Below are 21,913 nucleotides of genomic sequence, written 5' to 3'. Positions count from 1 at the left end.
GTTCGTCATAAGGGGCTGCAAACCCCTCAGCTCCATAGGTCCTTTCTCTAACTCCTTCATTGGGGACCGTGCAGTCAGTTCAATGGATGGCTTTGAGCCTTAAAAAATATTTTTCTTTCAAAGCTCTTTTATAGTCTTTTAATAACCACATGATATTCTACTGTAGATATTCCGTGTCTTACTGAACTTCTCTTCTATTGATTTGTTTTATTGTTTAGTTTCCAGCTACCACATGCCATTAGCCTGAAGAGATTTGTAGCTAATTCTTGTGTTCTCCATAGTAACTTCCCTGAGGCAGAAAAATGTAGTGCTGGCATTTCTAGATCAGAGAGAAGAATTTGCAGGTTCCTAGTTGCACATTAATAAATTATTTCATTACCCTCCCACTAATACTGTATAAGTTTCTTTTTCTTCTAAACAGTTTCAAGAAATGGTCTTGAGTTCTTAGTATGTCCTTGTGAGTTCAGCTTCTCGAATGCAGTTCCAGGCTGTATTGCCAGGAAAGCAGAGACCAGGGTTCCTGCCTACAACCATGTCGAAATGGGTGCGTTTACCCAGTGTCCTGGGTGTTACCTAGGACCCAAGTATCTTTGACTGTAGCTGAGTTTCATTGTGAACTGGAATGCTGAAATGAGGGCAGTTCCCACATTCTTGCTGTCTTCTGGTTGGTTGTAGGAATGGAGTTCTAAAAAATAAGTCCAGAAGAAACTCAAATCTGAAGAGACAGTTTTAAGACTGGATGCAAACCGTGAGAGTCACCAAGATAGATGTGAAGAGTTCTGACCAGCTAATAGCCATTACACAACAAGAAAGTGGTTCCTTTTCCTGGCTCTTGTTAATGGCTGCTTTCTAACACAATGTTCAAATCTGTGTAAATACAGATGGAGGCTATAAGAAATAACAAGAAGACTGTCACACATACTCATTCCAGATGCAGTTCCCTCCAGCGGCCCCATACTCCCCATTCTCCACCTCTACCCTCCCACTCCCAGCAGTTTCCCCTCCCTTTTCTGTCTCACATGATGTGTGTCCCTTCACTCCCCTTTTTAAAGGCCCATTCCATTCTTCCCGATGACCTCCTCTCACCCCCCTCCCTTTCTTCACTAACAAGAAGATAATGAGCATTGTACTAGAAAGTGAGAGGTCTCCATTATCAGCAGCTGCCATTGCTCTGAGCCTTAGCTTTATGGTAGAAAAAACAGACACAACACACAATTTGTCAGGTAGTACTCAGCAGTTTGTAGTTGATGAGTTGGAACCTAGAGGACGTCACTCTTCCCCTTTAATATGTTGGGGCCTCATGAAATAGAATCTGCTTGCAACTAGAGGTATTCTTGACAAAATTTTCACCTTCAGATGAGGCTGTGCTCCCTGCCACATGTTTTGGGAAAGATCCTCTTCCCTTGGGAGCACTGCTGCCGTCCTAGCTATATGTTTATTGTCTCTTACACTTCACTTTCTCCTACTTTATAAGTTGCTTCTGTTTTTCTTGTGGACGTTGAACATGTGAGCTTTAAGCCTGTTGTTGACAATATATATGCTACTGGTCATGTGGTAGTCAGCTTGAGTATGTATAGTTGAGAGTTATTCACAGTGCTTGTGTCTGTTGGTTCTTTTTATTGAGCCTTGCTGTTTTTTTCTAGTTAAGTTTGTTGAGGTGCTGGTTTCTTATCCAGCTTCGGTCTTAGCTGGTTCACTTTTTATGGGCCATTTAATTAACTTTAAGATGGCTATAGATTATCTTAAATGGCTTCTTAGGATACATGGTCTTCAGGAACTTGTAATGGAGGAAACTAAAGGAAGTGTGTCTTTTCCTCTGTTAGCTGAGATTGGTGTTAATTACTGACTTTGCTGGGTTTTGCTGCTTTTTAAATCCTTGGCTATCATTCCACTGTGAGCCACTTTAAGTGATAGGCCTGTGAGCTTTTTGTCTTCTAAGTAGATGGGAAGATGAACTGCTGATTCCAAGAACAAGTTGACTTTCCTCTGTTACTGTAGAATGCCTTGTGGGCTGGCTTGTTTCCTTTATTTTCTAATCTAGATCTACTGGGAAGCCCTGGTGAACAAGTGAGTCGTTTCTTGGAGAGATGATAAAAGGCTGCTATGGGCAAAGGTGAGTCAGGAGAGATCCAGTTATTCCTACATGACAGTATCATGTCCTGTTGAAGTAAAATATTATGCTAATTTATGTTTCACTAGCTCGGCTCCTTTGTAACCCATTTGTTTAGAGCACGTTCTGGTTTTGTGACAGGCTCCCGTTATATGCATCCATCTTTCTCCCAGGTCATTCCATGTGCCTCTTGCAGCTCTTGACCAAATACCCATCAGCTCTTGGGGTGGCAGAATCCACTGCCACTTGTTCAAACAGGACTTCCAACTGCAGCCCACAGTTTATCTCCTTAGTTATTCATAGTCTATTCCATCTTTTCTTGTTAGCAATTTAAACAGCTGTGAATTGTGTCTGTTGGTGCAATTGTATATTCTCTATCTCTGTGTTAGAGGTACACTGACACGGATGGTTTCCTCAACACTGTGTACCTACTTAGGAGAAGGTGTTTGAGTAGTGATCATTGGTGGAGGATGTGGAGGCGTCGCTTGTTTCTTGACAGGGCCTTTCATCTCCTTTGATCATGGACCATAATTCTGACCTTGCATAGCTATTGCCCCGCTCTGTGACATCAAATGTTTAGTCAACATTAGCAAGCCCTGGATCTTACATAACCTGCTAATGTTAATTGCCATCATTGTCAGAAACCAATGGAAGTGAACCAGAGGCTGATAGAACCCAACAGAGGTGAAACAGTTGCTAAAATCAGAGAAGATTTAAAAACTTAGCTAGTTTTTTTTTCTCATTATAAAGCAAATTCTATTTACAAAAAAGCAGAAAACCCAGAAATGTATTTAAATCACGGATGTTTATAATTCTTCTACCAAGAAATAATCACTGGTTTGCATTGATAATATTTTCTTATCTTTTAAAGTACATTTATTTATTTGGCTATCAGTTATTGTAATAGTGCCTCATACAGTATGGTTTAAAAGTTGAGGCTGTCCTAAATATGTAGTTCTGTCTTCCACTTTTTCTTCTTTTACTTACTTCATTACCAGATTTTTCCCCCAAGCCACTGAATATAATTACTCATTCTTTGTTGATATCATAACTTATTTAACTTTTGCCTAATAAATAAGGACACTTTAAACTATTTCATTTTCTCTAACTAAATTTTAGATAACATTGTAATTCATCTTCCAATTTAAATCTTTGCCTAGTTTGGTATTCTGTCAGCTATATTCTTTCTTATCCAGAATTCTTTATTTGATGGTAGCTATTAATTAAATTAAAGCAACAGGGGGAAGAATAAAGAGAAAAAAAATCAGGAAATAAAGAAGAGAGAAGAGAATGGGCTTGTTGTGTTGGGGATTTGGAAGAATGTGGCAAAGGAAGTCTTGGAGTGTCTGGGCACAGAGTTCCTAAACTGCCATTAACCCATTGGAAACACAGAGGTGCATATCTTTGCATCCTTGGTTAACTGTATGTGATGGTTTGAATAGGCGTGGTCCCCATAGCCTCATGCATTTTAATGTTTGATCATGAGGGCATGGCATAGGAGGTATGTGCTTATTGGTATAGGCATAGCCTTGCTGGAGGAAGTATTTTACTGAGGGTGAGCTTTGGGGTTTCAGAAGCCCAAGCCAGGCCCAGGGGAATTCTCTCTTCCTGCTGCCTTCTAATCCAGATATAGTATCCTTGACTTCTCCAGCACCATGTCTGCCTGCATGCTGACATGCTCTCCACCCTGAATGAACTAAACTTCTGAACTTATAAGCTAGTTCCAGTGAAATGCTTTACTTTATAAGAATTGTGGTTATCGTGGTGTCTTTTTTATAGCAATAGTAACCCTGACTAAGATAGTATATTAGTATGATGTCTTTGCCAGTACAATGTTAAGGTGTACAAACTTCTCCAGTCTCATGCTCTCTGTCACCTCAAGGAACTTGTTCCATATGAAGTCTCTTCTGCATCTCCAGGTTTAGCATCTATGAACTTTGTTTTCCTTCTGCCAATAAATGTATATATTTCTTTTTTAAAAAAAAAATATTTTATTCAAATTGATCAGAGCATGGTAGCATATATCTTTAAACTCAGCTCTTAGAAGAAATGGCAAATAGATCTCTGTGAGTTTGAGGCCAGCCTGGTTTACATAGCAAGTTATAGCAACTATCCAGAAATTAATAGTGAGACCGTCTCTCTTACAAAATTTATTCATATATATGTGGTCAAATATGATACAGTATATATATGAAGGTGAAAGACAGCTTTTCAGGGGTCAGTTCTCTCATTATCCCCTGCTTTGGATGCAGGGTCTCTCAGTGTTTCTGCCTATAAACTTATGTAGATTAAGGGAACTCCTAGCTAATCCTAGGACTGCTAGAATTACAGGCAAGAGCCATCATATCTGAGGTTTTTTTTTTTTTTTTTATTAGATATTTTCTTTATTTACATTCAAATGATATTTCCTTTCCTGGTTTCCCCTCGGAAAGAAAAAAACAAACCATGTTCCTTCCCCCCTCCCCCTGCTCACCAACCCACCCTCTCCCACTTCCTGGTCCTGGCATTCCCCTACATTGGGGCATAGAACCTTCACAGGACCAAGGGCCTCTCGTCCCATTGATGACCAACTGAGCCATCCTCTGTTACATATGCAGCTGGGGCCATGAGTCCCACCATGTGTACTCTTTGGTTGGTGGTTTAGTCCCCAAGAGCTCTGGGGGTACTAGTTAGTTCATATTGTTGTTTGTCCTAAGGGGCTGCAAACCCTTCAGCTCCTTGGGTCCCTTCTCTAGCTTTTTATTGGGGACCCTGTACTCAGTCCAATGGATGGCTGTGAGCCTCTACTTCTGTATTAGTCTAGTACTGTCAGAGCCTCTCAGGAGACAGCTATATCAGGCTCCTGTCAACAATCACTTGTTGGTATCCACAATAGTGTCTGGGTTTGGTGATTGAATATGGGATGGATCCCTAGGCGGGGCAGTCTCTGGAGTGTTCTTCCTTCAGTCTCTGCTCCACACTTTGTCTCTGCAACTCCTTCCATGGGTATTTTGTTCCCCCTTTTAAGAAGGATGGAAGTATCCACACTTTAGTCTTCCTTCTTCTTGAGTTTCTTGTGGTTTGTGGATTGTATTTTGGATATCCGGAGTTTCTGGGTAGTATCCACTTATCAGTGAGTGTTCTTTTGTTCACTCAGGATGATATTCTCCAGATCTATCCATTTCCCTAAGAATTTGATAAATTCATTGTTTTTAATAGCTAAGTAGCACTCCATTGTGTAGATGTACCACATTTTCTGTCCCTCTGTTGAGGGACATCTGGGTTGTTTCTAACTTCTGGCTATTGTAAATAAGGTTGCTATGAACATAGTAGAGCATGTGTCCTTATTACATGTTGGAGCATCTTCTGGGTATATGCCCAGGAGTGGTATAGCTGGGTCCTCAGGTAGGACTATGTCCAGTTTTCTGAGGAACCTCCAAACTGATTTCCAGAGTGGTTGTACCAGCTTGCAATCCCACCAGCCATGAAGGAGTGTTCCTCTTTCTCCACAACCTCACCAGCATTTGTTGTCACTCGCATTTTTGATCTTACCCATTCTGACTGGTATGAGGTGGAATCTCAGGGTTGTTTTGATTTGCATTTCCCTGATGACTAAGGATGTTGAACATTTCTTTAGGTGCTTCTCAGCCATTCGGTATTCCTCAGTTGAGAATTCTTTGTTTAGCTCTGTACCCCATTTTTTAATAGGGTTATTTGGTTCTCTGGAGTCTAACTTCTTGATTTCTTTGTATATATTGCATATTAGCCCTCTATCAGATATAGGATATCTGAGGTTTTACATAGGATATAGGGAAGGAACTCAGATTATAGAGCATGTGTGAGAAGTGCTTTTATCTTCTGAACCATCTTTCCTGCCTTACCTTTTCTTAAAATAAGGTTCTTTTTTGCACCTTGGAGTGTAAATCCCTCAAACATTTTTCAGATGTACATTTTTCACAGTGTACATCTTTTTTATATTTCTAACAATGAAATTGTTTTTATAAGTCATTATAGAATGGTACTATTACATAGTACCAGTGTATGGTTTCAGCACATGTCCCAGATGTATATGTTTGGGAAATGATTATAAGGTATACTTAAGGTGTACTTACTTTATTATATGTTCCCAGTTCTGTGTTATATATTGGACTGTGTTTTTTGGAAAACTGTGTTTTTCAGATTTGCTGTAATGAGTTACTGTTAACACAAACAAGCAAGGAGTACTCATGTCTGCTGAGCCAGTCGTTCAGGCCATTATCCCAGGGCACTACCGAGCATAATCATTGCTTGAATGCTACTATATACCTTCAAGGGGGGTCCCCAGAATATACACTCAGAAAAGATGAAAGGATCTGTGTCCTCAAGGAGCCCTGGTGAAATTAAGGCAGCCACTCTCTGTGGTCTGAAAAGCCCAGCAGCTAAGGCTACTGCTCCAGTTGTTCATGGCTTCCTCTCTCTGGCTTCCTCTGCACTCACTATTCTGGTTCTACTGGGCTCATGATGAGCCATAAAAGCCATCAGCTCTTTGTCTGGCTTCCCAGGTGGCAAGAGATGCATCTTGGTGATCTTTCTCTCCTTTTCCTGTTATCCTGAAGCTCTTCTTCTATTTCCTAATTTATTCTTTTTCCTAGTCCCCATTATATAATATATCCATTGTTTGTTACTCAGTGATCCCATATTAGATATAGCAGAGAGTCCTCAGTGCCTCCAGCTATTCTGGCATACAGATGACATAACCTGTGAAGCAGGAGCTACTCCTGAGTATTCATCCACCAGGATAGGTTACTGCTTAGGTATATAGAGCAGCTGGCCAGCAGGTCTCTAAGAGTGCTACTGTGTGACCTGCAAGTTCTGTGCAAACATCCCGCACAGTGCTGCTGCCTGCCTTACCACCCCTTGATCCCCTTGTACAACAGACATCTGAGGCCAGTTCCTGCTTTTTGGCTGTACCTTATATGCATTTTCTTTTTTTCCTTCCCTCCCTAATGAGTGCATCCTGGGCATCACCATTCTGTTTCTCAAGGCTAACCTTCAACACCCTCTCCCCTGGAAAGCTTTGCTCTTTCTATGTTGCCACAGAGGTCCCTCTCCCTGACCCTACCCCTTTTATTCCTGCTCATTATTGACCATGTGGTCTGCACATGTTGTTTCCTTAAACTTTTAACTATGCAAATACATTTTGTCATGCTCTCTACTTCCCAGCACTGCCTTTCACATAGCAGAAGCTTGGTAAAGGTTTGTGCTCGCAACATGAGGCTGCGGCTGAAGGAAGTGGTAGGAAGATTGCCTATGACATACTGTTCAGTGTATTGAGCAGGGAAAGTATGTTTTGAAGTAACAGATCAATTTTAACTTCTGAGGGCCCTCACCTCTTTAACAAGGATTTGGCTGAGAAGGTGAGATGGAATTCCAGGGTAGATATAAGAATGAGTGAAGAGCTGGGTAAGGGGTGTTCTCCTCCTAGCTCCTCTTAAGAAGGGCCTACCCTTCACTCTTCTCTACTATTCTGGGCCCTGGCCTTCTGGGCTCTAAAGGAGGAGTGATGGTTAGGGTGTGGGATGTGTGCTGAGCTGACCGTTATGGCCATTGAGTCTGTATCAGGTTCAACAAGTCTGAGATCTTAGGCTAGGTCAGGACTGGCTCTGACATCTGAGTGTTTCTTAATATGGATACAGTTACTATTAACATAATTAGGCTGGGTAGAAGTACAGAAAATGCTTATGACATCAAATTGCACTACTTTAAAAAAAAAAAGTATCATTTCTAGGCCCCATCAGTTTGTAACAGAAAATATCTAAGAATTTGAAAGTCTGGGAAAGTTCATTTAGGAAATCCTTCCCTGGCTGCTTTGGATATTTCTAGTACAAACTGGTTTAACTAGAAGGTAACTTTCCAAATTAAACTGTATAGGGAAACTTTGTGTCTTACACCCTTCTTGCCTCACATATTGAACTGCAATTGTACAGTGGTCACTGTTGGATAACCTAATGTATGACATGGGGAGGTTAGAAAATCCTGTCAATCATCTATCTCTACAAAGTATATTTTCACTTTACAGTGAACATTTACAAGAGCACTGATTCCAGGTGGGAATAATGCACTGTAATGGACCAGATAAAGAACAGTCATCCTCCACTAAATGCTAGCATGTTCTTACCAGGATTTGAACTGAAGAATGCCACTAAGCATCCAGGCACTGACCAGGGCTTATTCAGATGGTATCTGTGAACAGAGACACGGTACTTTTTAAGGTCCAGTATACAATGAAAATGAAATTAGATACAATTTTATAGTGCCTAAGATCTCAGGCTTGTTGAACCTATATATTTGCTTCCTAACCATATATCTGATTGATACCCATGGACAATAGAGTTGGACATCAAGACAGGGGACTTTATCAGTATGTCTGTATCAGCTCTTTGTTAGCAGCTGGGAACTCCCTTCTACATATGTTGTAGTTTGGAGCTCATGGAACTTCACACCCCTTGCCTATACCACTCTAGCTGTCAGCTAGCCTGCTGGCTGGACATGGGTAGCTGTCTCCTCCTGCTTTATTCCAGACTTTGGAGGCACCAACTAAGCAGTATTACAACAGCAGAAGGATGCAAATATTTATGGTTTTTGCTAATTTAAATTTTTTTCATTTTCTCTCTTTCAAAAATAATCACAGTCTCACTTTCAAAGTAATGGTGTGAACTGAGAAACTCCATCCCTCTCATTTTCTATTGCTGATGATAACAGGAATGTAAATTGCAAGATGTGAAGTTATACCTAAAAAATGCTAGCTGTCTTTTAATGAAAAGAAAAGTTTATTCCTGATAAAAATAGATGGTATACTGTGCTTTTTTGTTGGACCTAACACAGTATGTGTAGCTCCAAATGTCATTTTAAAATGTTAAAAACAGCTGCAAAAATTACATCCTTTTATAGTTTTTCTTTTAATTATAACATTTGGGAAATTAGCATTTGGGGCCATGATAATCCCTGTAATATAAGAGAGTGAATTGCACTTGTTTAAAATGCAGCCACATTTACATACAATTATACATGATACACTGTCTAGATATATTGATAGGCTTATATAGTCTATTATGGCTTACTATGTGAAATAATTATGTATTGTGGAAAGAAATGCATTTTAAGTATGATTAGTAAATATATAATACTTAACAGAAGTTACATGCTATCAGCAACAACTCCTGTCTCATGTTTAGGATAGGATCCCTCAATCAGGATGCTATTCTCATATGTTGGTGGCCTTGCTATAAATTAAAAGTAAGCACCAAATAACTTTCTTTATTCTTGCAGTTGAGTTTTAAATTTGAGGCTTTCCCAGAAATGGGAGCCTTCTTTCACAGCATGCCTTCCTTTGGGTAGATATGACTAAGACCTAGAAACAAGTCGCAGGGAGTCACTTCACAGCATGCCTTCCTTTGGTAGACTATGGCTAAGACCTAGAAACAAGTCACAGGGAGTTGTTCCACCGCTTAAGAGTTAAAATGGGGACCTCCCTATCAATAGACGCTGCCCTCCAACAGGGCCAAAAGCTGTAGCCTCAAACAGCTGAGGTTGACAACTGTTAATGATCAAGTGTCTCCCTTCTTAGATCTACTCAAACATTCTAAACTGATGATGTATCCCATGGAAGTGCCACTGATATGAGCCCATGGACCCTTACATCCTCCTACCAGCAGCTCCCAGATCCCATATTCTCTGCCTAATGAAGCGCTTCAAATCCCCTCAACTCATGGCCCATCCCTACTTACCATCTCTCCTTAGTTAGTGTTGTTATGTGTCCTTCCACGTGTCTCTTCTGAAGTCTCAGCATCTGTCTAAGCCTGCTGTTGTCTTGAGAGATCCAGGGCAAACAACCTCTCTTGCAAATCTATTAGTGGTACTCACCTTATCAGCATATAGACCTCTTGTAGGCTCTGTCCTAACTTCATTTCTTTCATGCTCTGTATCTAATGCAGTCCTTAGACTAATGCTAGAATTTTTGTCTTCCTGTGTCCTCAGTTGAGTGTGCGCACATACACACGCATGCACACACATACATATATGCACACTCAGCCTAAAGATTGGGCTTCTGAAATCAAAAATCTCAAAGCTTGAGTGATTCCCAGCTAGCTCTCCCCCTCATTTTCTTCAACAATTTTCTCTTACTATTTGTTTGATTTTGGTTTTGGTTCAGAGACAGGGAATGGGCAAGTCCTGCAAGTTGAGTGGATGCAAACTGCTGCACTAGGCAGAGAACTTGTGCTCTGGGAGCAACTGGGAAGAGGATGTAAGGATGTGTGCTCATGAAATCAGTGGTCTGCCACTGGAAACATCAGTTTAGAATGTTTGAGTAGAATTGAGAAGCAGAGATGCTTGATTGTCAATTGTCAACTCCAAATTGCCTTCTAAACCCATGATCCTCTCTATTTCAAGGATGGCATGCATGTGCCACCATGCAGTTCCTTTGCCCACTGGCCTTTTATCTTCTCACAACTAATATGCCTGAATTATGCTTCTTGGTCTCCTTGCTCTTGGCATAAGATAGAATCAGCCAAACTAAGAGCAGCACCCACACACACCTCCCTTAAGCATTTGCCTCCAGGCTTAGTTTGTCTCCTTCCTAGCTGGCCTTCAGAACACCAGGCAGCTGGGTTTATCCAGTTCAAAATCTTTATAAACTTAGAACGCTCTTAGGAATCTGGTTTCTGATAGCCTCCTGAAACACTTGGCCTGCCATGTCATCTATGCAAAGTGAACATCTGGTTTCAATGTGCTATCCTTAAGTTTTATATTATGTATGAGAAAGTAAAAACACAGGTAGACCTAGAATCGGGAAGTTTGCCTTGATGCTAGCTTCTCCCAAATTCTGTGACGTTTACTCCTCTTGTAACACACTTTTGCACAGCAGAGCAGGGGCTATAATACTTAGGGTCAGCCATGTGTTCTTGTGTGTATCTCATTGCCTAATACTGCATTCACTTAACATTTGAAGCTAGTGCTTAGGTAGAAGGTGGAGTCAGATAACATCACTCATCGTGATCGCCTTGTCAGCACACACCTTCTTAGGAAAAATTGTGACTAGCAATACATTTTGGAACTAAACTTGGATTCCAGTGCTGCTCAGTACACTAAGCCTCAGTTTCCTGCTTTGTTGTCTAAGGTGCTAAATGTTTCAACTTGCTGCATTTAGGGGAACAATAGGAAAGGTCTGAATGCCTGGGTGGAGCACAGAACCAGGATATTGGAAACACATTTTAGAAGTTAAGTTTTCATCCTAATCCCTGACTGCAGCTCTCAGAGCAGACTGCTTCTCCACACAGGTAATGTTAAAGCAGTGGCTATTGATAAGAATGGATTACTATACTGCACAGAAAATGAAAACTGAGATTAAAGGCAACTCTTTTAGGGAAATTTTCTGGTCTCAAATCATTTTAACCAGTCTTACTTTTGAATATGTAAATATCTCTAGAAGGAATTAGCTAAATATTGAATTCCAAAATCTTATACCAGGGCCATGGCACACACACATCTGTAACCTCAGTGTGTCCCCACAGGAAAGGGAAAGGAGAGGCAGGCAGAGACAGAGAATGCCAAAAGCTCATGGCCCTTCTCACCTGACATGTACAGCAGTGAACAGCAGAAGAGACTCAGTATCAAGCAAGGTTTGAGCACTGGAAACTAAGTTTGGTTCCAAAATACGTTACTAGTCACAAGTTTTCCTAAGAAGTTTGTGCTGACAAGGAGATCATGAAGTACCTGACTTTACCTTCTACTTAAACAGATCCTAAGGTTATACTGACTTCTACTTATGGGCAGTGGCATACATGTTCCTGAATACACACACACACACACACACACACACACACACACACACAGAGAGAGAGAGAGAGACAGAGAGACAGAGAGACAGAGAGACAGACAGAGACAGAGCACGAGCGAGCTCTGGGGGAGGGAGGAAACAATACTAAAAAGTAATTATTAGGAGTGATCATATTGTACTCACTCAATGCACAGCCATGTGGGCTGAGTTCCATTGTTGGCAGTTATCTTTCTGCATGACTGATCTGTCATAGACTGATCTGTCATGTCTATACTAAGCTACAGATTGTTTTCACTTGATAGTAGCATAATTATGAACAGACATAACTTTCAATGAAGAGGTTAATTCTTGCATTTTATATCACAAATCTGAGCAAGGCTTATAAAATGAGTCAACAGAGGGCATTTTGGAAACAGACTGCCATGGGGTCAAATGTTGGCTCCACACGTATATCACTGTGGCCTCAGACAAGTTCTTGAGATGGATTCTGTATCTTGTAGATACAGTTTGCAGCCTTGATAGTCTTGGAGAACAAAGGAGACAGCCTGTGCTGATCAGCATGACTATTCTCATGCCACAGATGCACAATTCTGCTTACAAAAGCCATCAGATGCCATTCTTTCAATATTAGCCCAAATTAATGTGAAGAGATCTCTTTGAAACATGTCTTAGGTCATTGTAAAAGTATTTGTGTTGCCAATTTAGATTTGCATGTTGACCAAGGAAAACAGTTTATAGTGAATTATTCCCTGGTTCAGCTTTGCAGCAGTATCGGCCATCTATAACAGGGAAATAAATGAATATACTCAAGTGTTCAGCCGCAAATGTGAAACCCACTTTCTAGTATCAGGGAATTTGTCTTGTGTTGTCAGAATTTACAAACTCACAATGACCTGCTTTCTTGTGGCAACTATATGGATCTGTGCACAGTCTCGAAGCCCACCTGTCACTCAGCACTTGTGAGCCTCTGAGTAGAGTAACTACAGATAAAGCACTAAAAGTCAGGCTTTGCTGTACACAGTAACTCTTTTGCTTAGTAGTCAGCAGTCCTATGGCTGTCACCGAAGTGTGCAAAACCAAAGCAAATTAATTTTTGGGAGTGTTTGCTGCATGCATGTACTGGGAAATGTGATATTTGTAAAAAAGGCCTTTAGTTCTATGCATGACTGTTGTCTTTTAAGTACCTTACTGCTTGTGTCCTGATGTTTCCTCCTGTTGAACTGTTTTCTTAACGGATATCTATCTTTCTCCCCTCTACCGCCCTGACAGTCTTTTCCCTATAAAAGGACCCATCTGTCTAAGGTAGACTCTCCTTTTTACTTACTCATCAGTGACTTAAGCTGCATGGACTAGACATGCTTAGCATTTAGAAGTTGTATTTAATTCTACTTTTATAACTACAGTGATATTTTGTTTTCCTTCAAATCAAATCTGTTCTCTTCAGTCTAAGTTCGAACACCTAAAATTATATCTAATTTCTAATCATAGTGATAGAGCAAAGAATGCATTTTAAACTTGCTAATCCATAGTAATTAAGGTAATAGGCAAATCCATGCTCCAGTGTATGATTCTATGTGCAGAGAGAAAAGCTCCTTCATGGAAGTGACTTATTTTCATTTGATTTCATTAGACTTGAATTTGAGAGACAACAGCGTGAAGAACTTGAGAAACTAGAAAGTAAAAGGTAAGCCTGTGAGACCCATGTTCCTAGCTGCCGGAGTCTGGCTCCCTCTGTTAGCATCTTCCTGAGTTCATCTCTATCTCTGGGCTTCCCACTTGGTCTGGGTCTGCTGTTTATATGTCTTATAAGGAATTTACTTTACTTCATCTTCATATTATCATAGCAGTGCATCTTCAAATACTTGTGAGAAAGGGGGAATAGTCAGTAATTAAATATCTAAGATGTTTTGGAATTTAACCCCAAGTCTTTCCTTAGTGTTTTTTGGGTCTTTAAAAAGTCATGAGTCTATAAAGATGAAACATCAAGCCAGATGTGGTGGTGCATGTCTTTAATCCTAGCACTCGGGAGGAGAGGTAGGCAGATCTCTGTGAGTTTGAGGCCAGCTTGGTCTACAAAGAGAGTTACAAGAAAAATGTCAAACAAAACAAACAAACAAACAAACAAAGGAAAGAGAGAAAGAAAGGAAAGAAAGGGAAACAAGGAAAAAAGAAAGAAAGAGAAAGAAAACCAAACAATTTTTCTCTAATAACCCATCTCTGCCTTTTAAATTATGATTTACTTACTTTATTTTATGTATATGAATTTTTCTTCATGTATGTATGTATGCATACTTACATATATGTATATATACACGTGTGTGTGTGTATATATGTACTATATGTGTGCCTAGTGCTCACAAAACAGGGCACTGGAAGCTGTAGACCTGGGAACAGAGTTACAGGTGTTTGTACCCATCCATGTGTATACTGAGAACTGAACTCCACTCCTGCAAGAACAGCTGTTGCTCTCAGTGCTCTCTCCTGCTGAGCTAAGCTTTCTCTTAGGGTCTAAGACTTAGAGCAGTGCTCTCCCACTGACTTGCCTCCCAGCCTTTTGTTCATTTCTTTGCTTGCTTTTAGACTGTGATCTAGGCTGGACAGCTGCATCCACCTGTCAAGTGCTGTTCTAACAGGCGTACACCACCACAGCCATATCTGCACACTTTGTACACTTACTTGTGTTTTCACACCTATAATTGATTTCTCTTTTCTTTACTTAATTTCATTTGGGGATATCTATATATCTATATCCATATCTACATATCTATATCTATATGGCCACTTAATTGAGATATGTTCTAAACTATCCTTTGTTTAATTCAATCATATTTTCACTTTTCCCCTGTTCTATTTAACAAGTCAGGAAGTAGATAAAGGATAGGTAGTGAAGGAGAAGCTAAAGTTGGAGAGAATCTAAAACATAGTTACTTATTTTCTAAAATTTGGGTTTAAAGACCTCACAGGAATGAGTTAGTGTCTAGCATTCTACAAATCAGAAGTTTGGGGGGTAAGGAAATGGAGATCCACATCAACTTTTTATTTATTTTGACTTTGTTACTCAACCTCCACTGAACTGAAGATGGCAAAAACCTATTTTTACCATCATCTTGTAACTGAGTGTCTGCTGCACTTTAGTCACTGAGCTCAAGAAAACTAGCCACATTCAAATTTAAATTCCATGTGTTTTTTTTCTCATTGACCTCAGGGGAGCTTTTAATTATACCATACATAACACATTATGATTCTCGATTTCTCAAAGAAAGGATACCAGAATCTACTTCAGAACCTAGGTAACTGAAACACTGGACAAGAAATAAAATAAAATAAAAATGCAGTAGCATGCATCTGAAAATATGAGAGAAGCACTTCCTTTTCATTTGTTTCAATGAAAGATTTGGCTTTATGTATGTTTTCAGAACAATCCATTTAGGGGATAGTTGGCTGGATAGTTAGCTTAGATAGCTAAGCATAGTGATCAAATAATGACCAACAGCATTTGCATTGCAGGAAACTCATCGAAGAGATGGAGGAAAAGCAGAAGTCGGACAAGGCAGAGCTAGAGCGAATGCAGCAGGAAGTGGAGACAAGGCGCAAGGAAACAGAGATCGTGCAGCGGCAGATCCGCAAGCAGGAGGAAAGCCTCAAACGCCGTAGCTTCCACATTGAAAACAAGCTCAAGGACCTGCTGGCTGAGAAGGAAAGGTTTGAGGAAGAGAGGCTTCGGGAACAGCAGGGACTTGAGCAGCAGAGGAGGCAGGAAGAAGAGAGCTTCTTCCGCATCAGAGAAGAACTTCGCAGGCTCCAAGAGCTCAACAGCCATGAGCAAGCTGAGAAAGTCCAGATATTACAGGAGCTGGACCGGCTGCACAGAGAGCAAGATGCCCAGAGTGCCAAGCTGCGGCTGGAAAAAATGAAGCTGGAGGAACAGGAGAAGGAGCAGGTGCTGCGGGTGGCACACCTGGAGGAGCAGCTTCAGAAGAGGCAGGACACTATTCCGCTGCTGTGTCCTAGAGAGGCCCAACAGGCCCAAGAGGAAAAGAGGGAACTGGAAGGCATCCGAGAAGCCCTTTTGCAGGCCAAAGAGATCAGAGCAGGAGGGGATCACACCTTCAGGGATGAACTGGAAAGGGCTCAGCAGTACTTCTTAGAGTTCAAGAGAAGGCAACTTGTCAAGCTAGCAACCCTGGAAAAGGACCTGGCCCAACAGAAAGACCTCCTAAGCAAAGAAGTCCAAGAAGAGAAAGAAGCCCTGGAGCATGTCAAATGTGAAGCAGGTGGGGACCGGAGCTTGTTGGTAACAGATAATGGCAACATTCTCTGTGGGCCTCGGGATCTAGACAAAATCAAGACTGTAGAGTCCAGGCTACAGAGCAAAGAGCACCAGCTACAGGACCTTCAGCAAAATTATTTGCCAGCTCTGCTGGAAGAAAAGCAGAGAGTGCTTGGCATCCTTGAGAACGGTGTCCTAGGCCTAGACAATACTCTCTACCAAGTAGAGAAAGAAGTGCAAGAAAAAGAAGCTCAAATCACACAGTACCAGGCTAATGCTAGCCAGCTGCAACAGCTCCGGGCCACCTTTGAGTTCACGGCTAACATGGCTAGACAGGAAGAGAAGGTGAGAAGAAAGGAAAAGGAATTACTGGAATCCCAGGAGAAGCAACAAAGAGAGGCATTGGAGCAGGCTGTGGCTAAGCTAGAGCAGAGGCTCTCTGTCCTGCAGAGGCACTCCACCCTGGACCTGGAGATCCAGGAGCAGAGGCAGAAACTCGGCTCTCTCCACACCAGTGAGTGGTCAGGGCTGTGGGCCGGTCTAGAGACTGATGGAGAAGCACTTGAAATGGATCCTGCAAGGTAAGATTAAGGTAGAGAAACAGGCATAGGGTAGACACCAAGTGATTGCTCATTTTCTGCCTCTTCTTGTAGACTTTATCTCACTTATACATAGGCAAAAAACTAAAACACAAAACAAAACACCCCTTCAATGTAATGAAAGCACTCTTGCTTTTCTATAATAAGCATTCTCTTATTTTTTCTTAAGATCCTTGTTTTAGAATCATAGGCCTAAAGTTGAAAAGACATAAACAAAAACAAAGCCCTGTTTCTTCACTAAAATGACTTGTGAAATGTGTTTTAGTTGTTTGACAAATGCAGGATATGGGAAGAGCTTCAACCCAGATTCCCATCCTTTATCTCCCTCCCTGTTCCCTGGCTGCTCCCTGGCTTCTCATCTGTTTCCTTAGCTGCTTCTTTCACAATCTCTTCCCCTCTCCCACCATGTCCTTCTTCACTAGTATTTCATATCTTCTTGGTGAACAGCAATGGCCACAGTGAGTTGTAGATCCCAAGATGGTTCCTACAAAATGAAGAGAACTGAAACTAGGTAGATATCCCACCCTTAAAGTTATCATTTTAGAGGCAGCCTCAGAACTGTATACTAAAAACCAACCAACCAAACCAGCAAGCATATCCTCCCAATGATTCCACACTCAATGGGCATTTATTCAAATATGGTTTTTGATATATAAGCACTGTTTAGGATGTTCTAACAAAGAAAACTAGGAAACAAGAATTCTTTTCATGGAAATGAAATAATTATCTTTCTATTCTATTGCCATGATTACAAGAGGTAGGCTCTGAAAATAAGTAAATATATTAATCTAAGAGCATCTTTTCTAATACTCTGTAGTCACGCTAAGACTCTCAAGGAGGTTAAAGGCCACCTTGTGGGTAAACATAACCCAGTTTTTAAAGTGGTGATAATACCCCTGCTGACTTGTTTCTTACTACTTAGATGACCTTGGCCACTTAAGTCTATTTTCTTCTCAACTTTAGGTTATAGATGCTAGTGATGACATTGTCAGCTATTGGATTGGTGAAGGCTAGGCATGTCCAGTCTAGGAACACATTTCAAGGGATTTCTCTTAAGTATCAAAAGGTTGGTGGGAAAGATATACACATAACTGATAAATGACTATTAACAGAAATAAAGATTGCCCCAAAAAGCTCTGTCTGTAAAATACCAACTCTCCCTAATCACTAATTGCTAATTAGTCTGTTTAGTCTATTAGTCTGCAGAATCTTCAACATAGGTATGACATTTTCAGGGAACTTCTGTTTACAGGGTTTTCTTCCTCATCCTCATCCTCCTCTCCCTCTTCCTCTTCTTCTTCCTCCTCCTCTTCCTCTTCCTCCTCTTCCTCTTCTTCTTCTTCCTCCTCTTCTCCCTCCTCCTCCTCCTCCTCCTTCTTCTTGAAGACTGTCTCTCATTATGTGTATCTGGCTGAACTTGCTACTCATGCCCTCCAACTGATGAAGAACTGCCTACCTCTGATTCTGGTGATTCTGGTGAATTAAAGGCATACACCACCATGCCCTGCCTCTGTTCATAATTCTTACCTGAAGCCCATGTGGGAGAGCCTGGAACTCTATCATAGCCCACCCACAATCAGCAGAAGGGTGCCTATTAGCCTTAAGACCCCAACTTGGCATTTGGCAGAGGCATAGGTATAGTTGTGGAAATGAGGCAAGACCTCCTCAGAAGTGTTAACTGAATCCATCACCCATCATCTTTTGAGGAGGTCAGGACAGCTTCCTTTTAAGTGATCTGTTTATCCTATGGATTCCATTTACAGTCACTCTCTGGTAATTCCTTCAGGCTAAGCAGAAAAAAAAAATCAAAGCTATAATGTTATTATTTCAGAGAAGTGGGTCGGAGGTTTAAGAAAATGATTGCAGGTATGTTATGTAAATGAAATTGTTGGACAAAGCTGTAGCCCCAGGAAATTTAAAGTAGTAAAGGCCACGCTCTCAATTTGTATCCTGCAGTGTGCAGTAAGAGACATCCTAAGCTTTTAGCTTGATGTCCCTGACTTTTGTCAACCAGCCATTTAGTATTAATACTCTATAATAGAAGACATGGCTTTGAAATCTCCATGGAAATGATTCTTTTGTGTCAGGAGTCCTCCAGAAACCTGATGCAGTTGGCTTCATGGTTCTGATAAACTAGACTTCACTAATACCTAATTTAAGCTAAGAAATTCTCGGCACATTGCTCTGCCTGCAATACTCCAGCAGCTTTCTGCAGGCATTTCTGCTGCATGTTATTTTCTTTCTGGCTTCTTACAGTTAAGCCAGGACTGTCTGTGCAGCCTGACTTGGCCCCTTGTGAGACTGCCCATGGAGTGTGAAACATTGAAGCCATGTGGCACCAGATGGGACAAAACTGCAGTGAACACACTTTCCCATTGGTTCCTCACTGTCTTATGAACAGGTTAATCCATGCCACTGCCTTCCTTTCCATTGTTGCTCATTTCAGCCAACAGTCACATGCATCAGGCAGCTCTTCTAGAAAGCTCTCATGTCACCATAGGAAAGAAGAGGAAAACTTCTAATCTCATATCTGATCAGTTCTATTATGAGTCCTCAAAAATGATGATGATTTTATAGATATGACCTTCCATAAAGAATAATCTCATATAATTCAAAATAAGTTTAAAATCATGTGTGTTATCCCTGAGTCTTCTCTTGAAAAATTGATATCACACTGAAGTAGGAGGTAAAACATTTGAACCTGTGGTAGTTACATTGCTAATGGAGACTAGTGACTCACAGATAGGGAGTAGCACATTGGGGATCTAGGTTTGTTTCTTCCCCAGTTGACAGTGGACTGGCCATGTGGCTGAAATACAAACAGGCCAGTTCTTCACAAAGTGTGTGCTTTGTGTATTGTCCTATTTGACCCTTACCACCTATATAAGTCTCATTGGGTCTTTAGGATCCCAATCAGACTTCCATGCTAAATCATCTCTGCATGGATTTTCTAATATCTTAGCCTAGAAGAACATCTGTCAGAAACCCTAGCGGGCATCAGAAACTCTTATTCATTGCTGCCTTCTGCTTGCATCCTGCTTGCCATTGCTGAGACCCTGTTGATACCAGTTTTTGATTCTTTGCTATTTTTCTGGCACCTCACACCATTCTTTGTTGTTGGTATTGGTGGTGTTTTTTGAGACAGGGTCTCATGTAACCTATGCTGGCTACAGACTTACTATAGAGCAAAGGATGACTATGAACCCTGATCTACTTATACCTCCCAGATTTACAAATGTGGGCCACCATGCCAAGCTCCCTATACACCTCCTTGATGCTAATTTTCCCCTCTCCTGAAAATACTGAATGTTTTACAAATGAATGCCCAAGAAACTTTTGCTTACTGGTAGATAAATAAGCCCTGAGTTGAATGGAACAGTTCCTCCTATGGAATCCACAAGCGCTTCCCCTATTAACTCCAAATTACATCTCGAGAATTAAGAACATGGCCTTCATGTTCATGAGGAAGCAGTCAAGTTGCTGATGGTGGCACCAGAGGGTTGGCAGCATCAAGATGTTGTCAGTATTTAACACAAAGATCTCTGATTTTTGGAGATTAAGAAAATGAAAGAGATGAGTTGACTTATTTGATCCCTCGAGAAGTAGAAATCCAGATGTGGTACCTGTCTGTATTCACAGGCTGAGTGAGCTGCTGAGTCTTGTGTTGCTTGAGCTAAGTCTGCCAGCATGCTGACCTTTCTAGCCTGCCTGTTCATGATTCAGGTTCACCTGGTCAGCTATTCATGTAGTTCAGAGCTTATAAAGGGTCTAAGCTATCGTCTGCAACAATTTTTTTTTTTTAACAATTTGTGGTTCATTTTAATTTCTCATGTCACTCAACTTTAATTCCTAGATCTCTCTGCCTTGGCTCCCCTTCTTATTCCCCTACCTTGGCCAAAGTGTCTTCCTGGGTTTTGTGGTACAATCTCTTTGCTGTGATTGGTTTCTGGCCTAGGAGCATTTTCTGTCATTTTCTCTAAATGCCCACATAGCAGCAACCTTTGAGTATTCAGCCCAGAACTACTTTGTATAGATCTTGTCAAGCAGAATTATCTAACAGGATTTTGATATGTAGTCCACAACCAACTCTTGTTGACTCATAGTTTTAGGGATTGAAAATCCTGGGTAAGTGCCTCTAAGGGCTTGCTTACAACACAACAGAAGTCTTTTTGGCAGAGGGGTCTGAGCTGTGGATGCCTGAAACTCTTGTCCTGTGCCCTCTCATTACTCAGTTTCACTTTATTCCTTGTCTTTTGTGTGTGACACCTTTTCTACTAGAAGGAAAAACCCCTTGAACTAGAATTGTTTCTGGCTTCACCCCCGACCCCCTACCCAATTTTTAGAACAGTTCCCTATATAGAATGTAGTTGTGTAATACTATTAATTAATGGAGTTCTGTGGTTCACATCTTTTTAGGCTAGAACATGAAATCCATCAGCTGAAGCAGAAGATCTGTGAAGTGGATGGTGTTCAGAGATCTCATCATGGGAACTTAGAGGGGAAGGCTGCTCTCTCCAGCTTGCCACCCAATGGTGAAAACTCTCACCTGGCTCCACTGATGGATGCCAGGTACTTAGCATTCAACTGATGCCCAGCTTTGCTTTGATTCTGTGGAATGATACATTGTACCCGTATTGGCTGGTTTACCTGTGGACTATTTTATCAAACTCAACAGTAATGCTATGCTTGAGATGTCCTCTGTCTTTGTCAGTTGCTGTCTAGCCTATAGCTGGGTGAGTGATTGTGTGAAAAGAAGCAAGGACCTATGAACTGATGAGCCAAATTCAAGGAATCATGCTTCAAATAGTTCATGTGAGATGGTAGAATTAAAATGTACAGAAGCCAACTCATTCAGAACAAAGTGCTATAGAGGCTAGGTTGGAAATTAATTGTACCATGGGGGAAATACCTAACTGGGCAGTCATGCAGTCTGGATTTAGGAGCTTGGTGTTTTGTAATCAAATGTGTTCAGAATGGCATGAGCTTCCACAGCCTCCTAGTATACGTCTGTGTTTTCCATGCGGCCAGTTTATAAATGTCTTGTAAGGTTGAAGAGGTCAATCTATAAATGACCCTGGCTCATGGTCAGTTGTACATGATTTTAGTTCCAACACTGAAAGATAAATATTGCCTTTTAT

General features: G+C 41.0%; 1 protein-coding gene across 6 annotated transcripts in view; it reads left to right on the top strand.

Moving 5' to 3' along the window:
- Positions 1–21,913, top strand: part of Kif16b (kinesin family member 16B) — a 318,921-nt gene that overhangs the window by 188,264 nt on the left and 108,744 nt on the right. For 4 of the 6 annotated variants that reach the window (XM_031372080.1, XM_031372081.1, XM_031372079.1 and 1 more), the window contains exons 18-21: positions 13,176–13,208; positions 13,537–13,590; positions 15,414–16,757; positions 21,192–21,344. In XM_031372080.1, coding sequence (XP_031227940.1) covers positions 13,176–13,208; positions 13,537–13,590; positions 15,414–16,757; positions 21,192–21,344 — 1,584 coding nt within the window. The remainder of the gene's footprint in view (positions 1–13,175; positions 13,209–13,536; positions 13,591–15,413; positions 16,758–21,191; positions 21,345–21,913) is intronic. The other 2 variants (XM_031372082.1, XM_031372078.1) reach the window with 1 other exon arrangement.

The sequence above is a fragment of the Mastomys coucha genome, unplaced genomic scaffold, assembly GCF_008632895.1.
Source record: "Mastomys coucha isolate ucsf_1 unplaced genomic scaffold, UCSF_Mcou_1 pScaffold15, whole genome shotgun sequence".
Classification (NCBI taxonomy): Eukaryota; Metazoa; Chordata; class Mammalia; order Rodentia; family Muridae; genus Mastomys; species Mastomys coucha.
The sequence above is the reverse complement of the archived record's forward strand: the minus strand, read 5'-3'. Positions and strand labels throughout refer to the sequence as shown.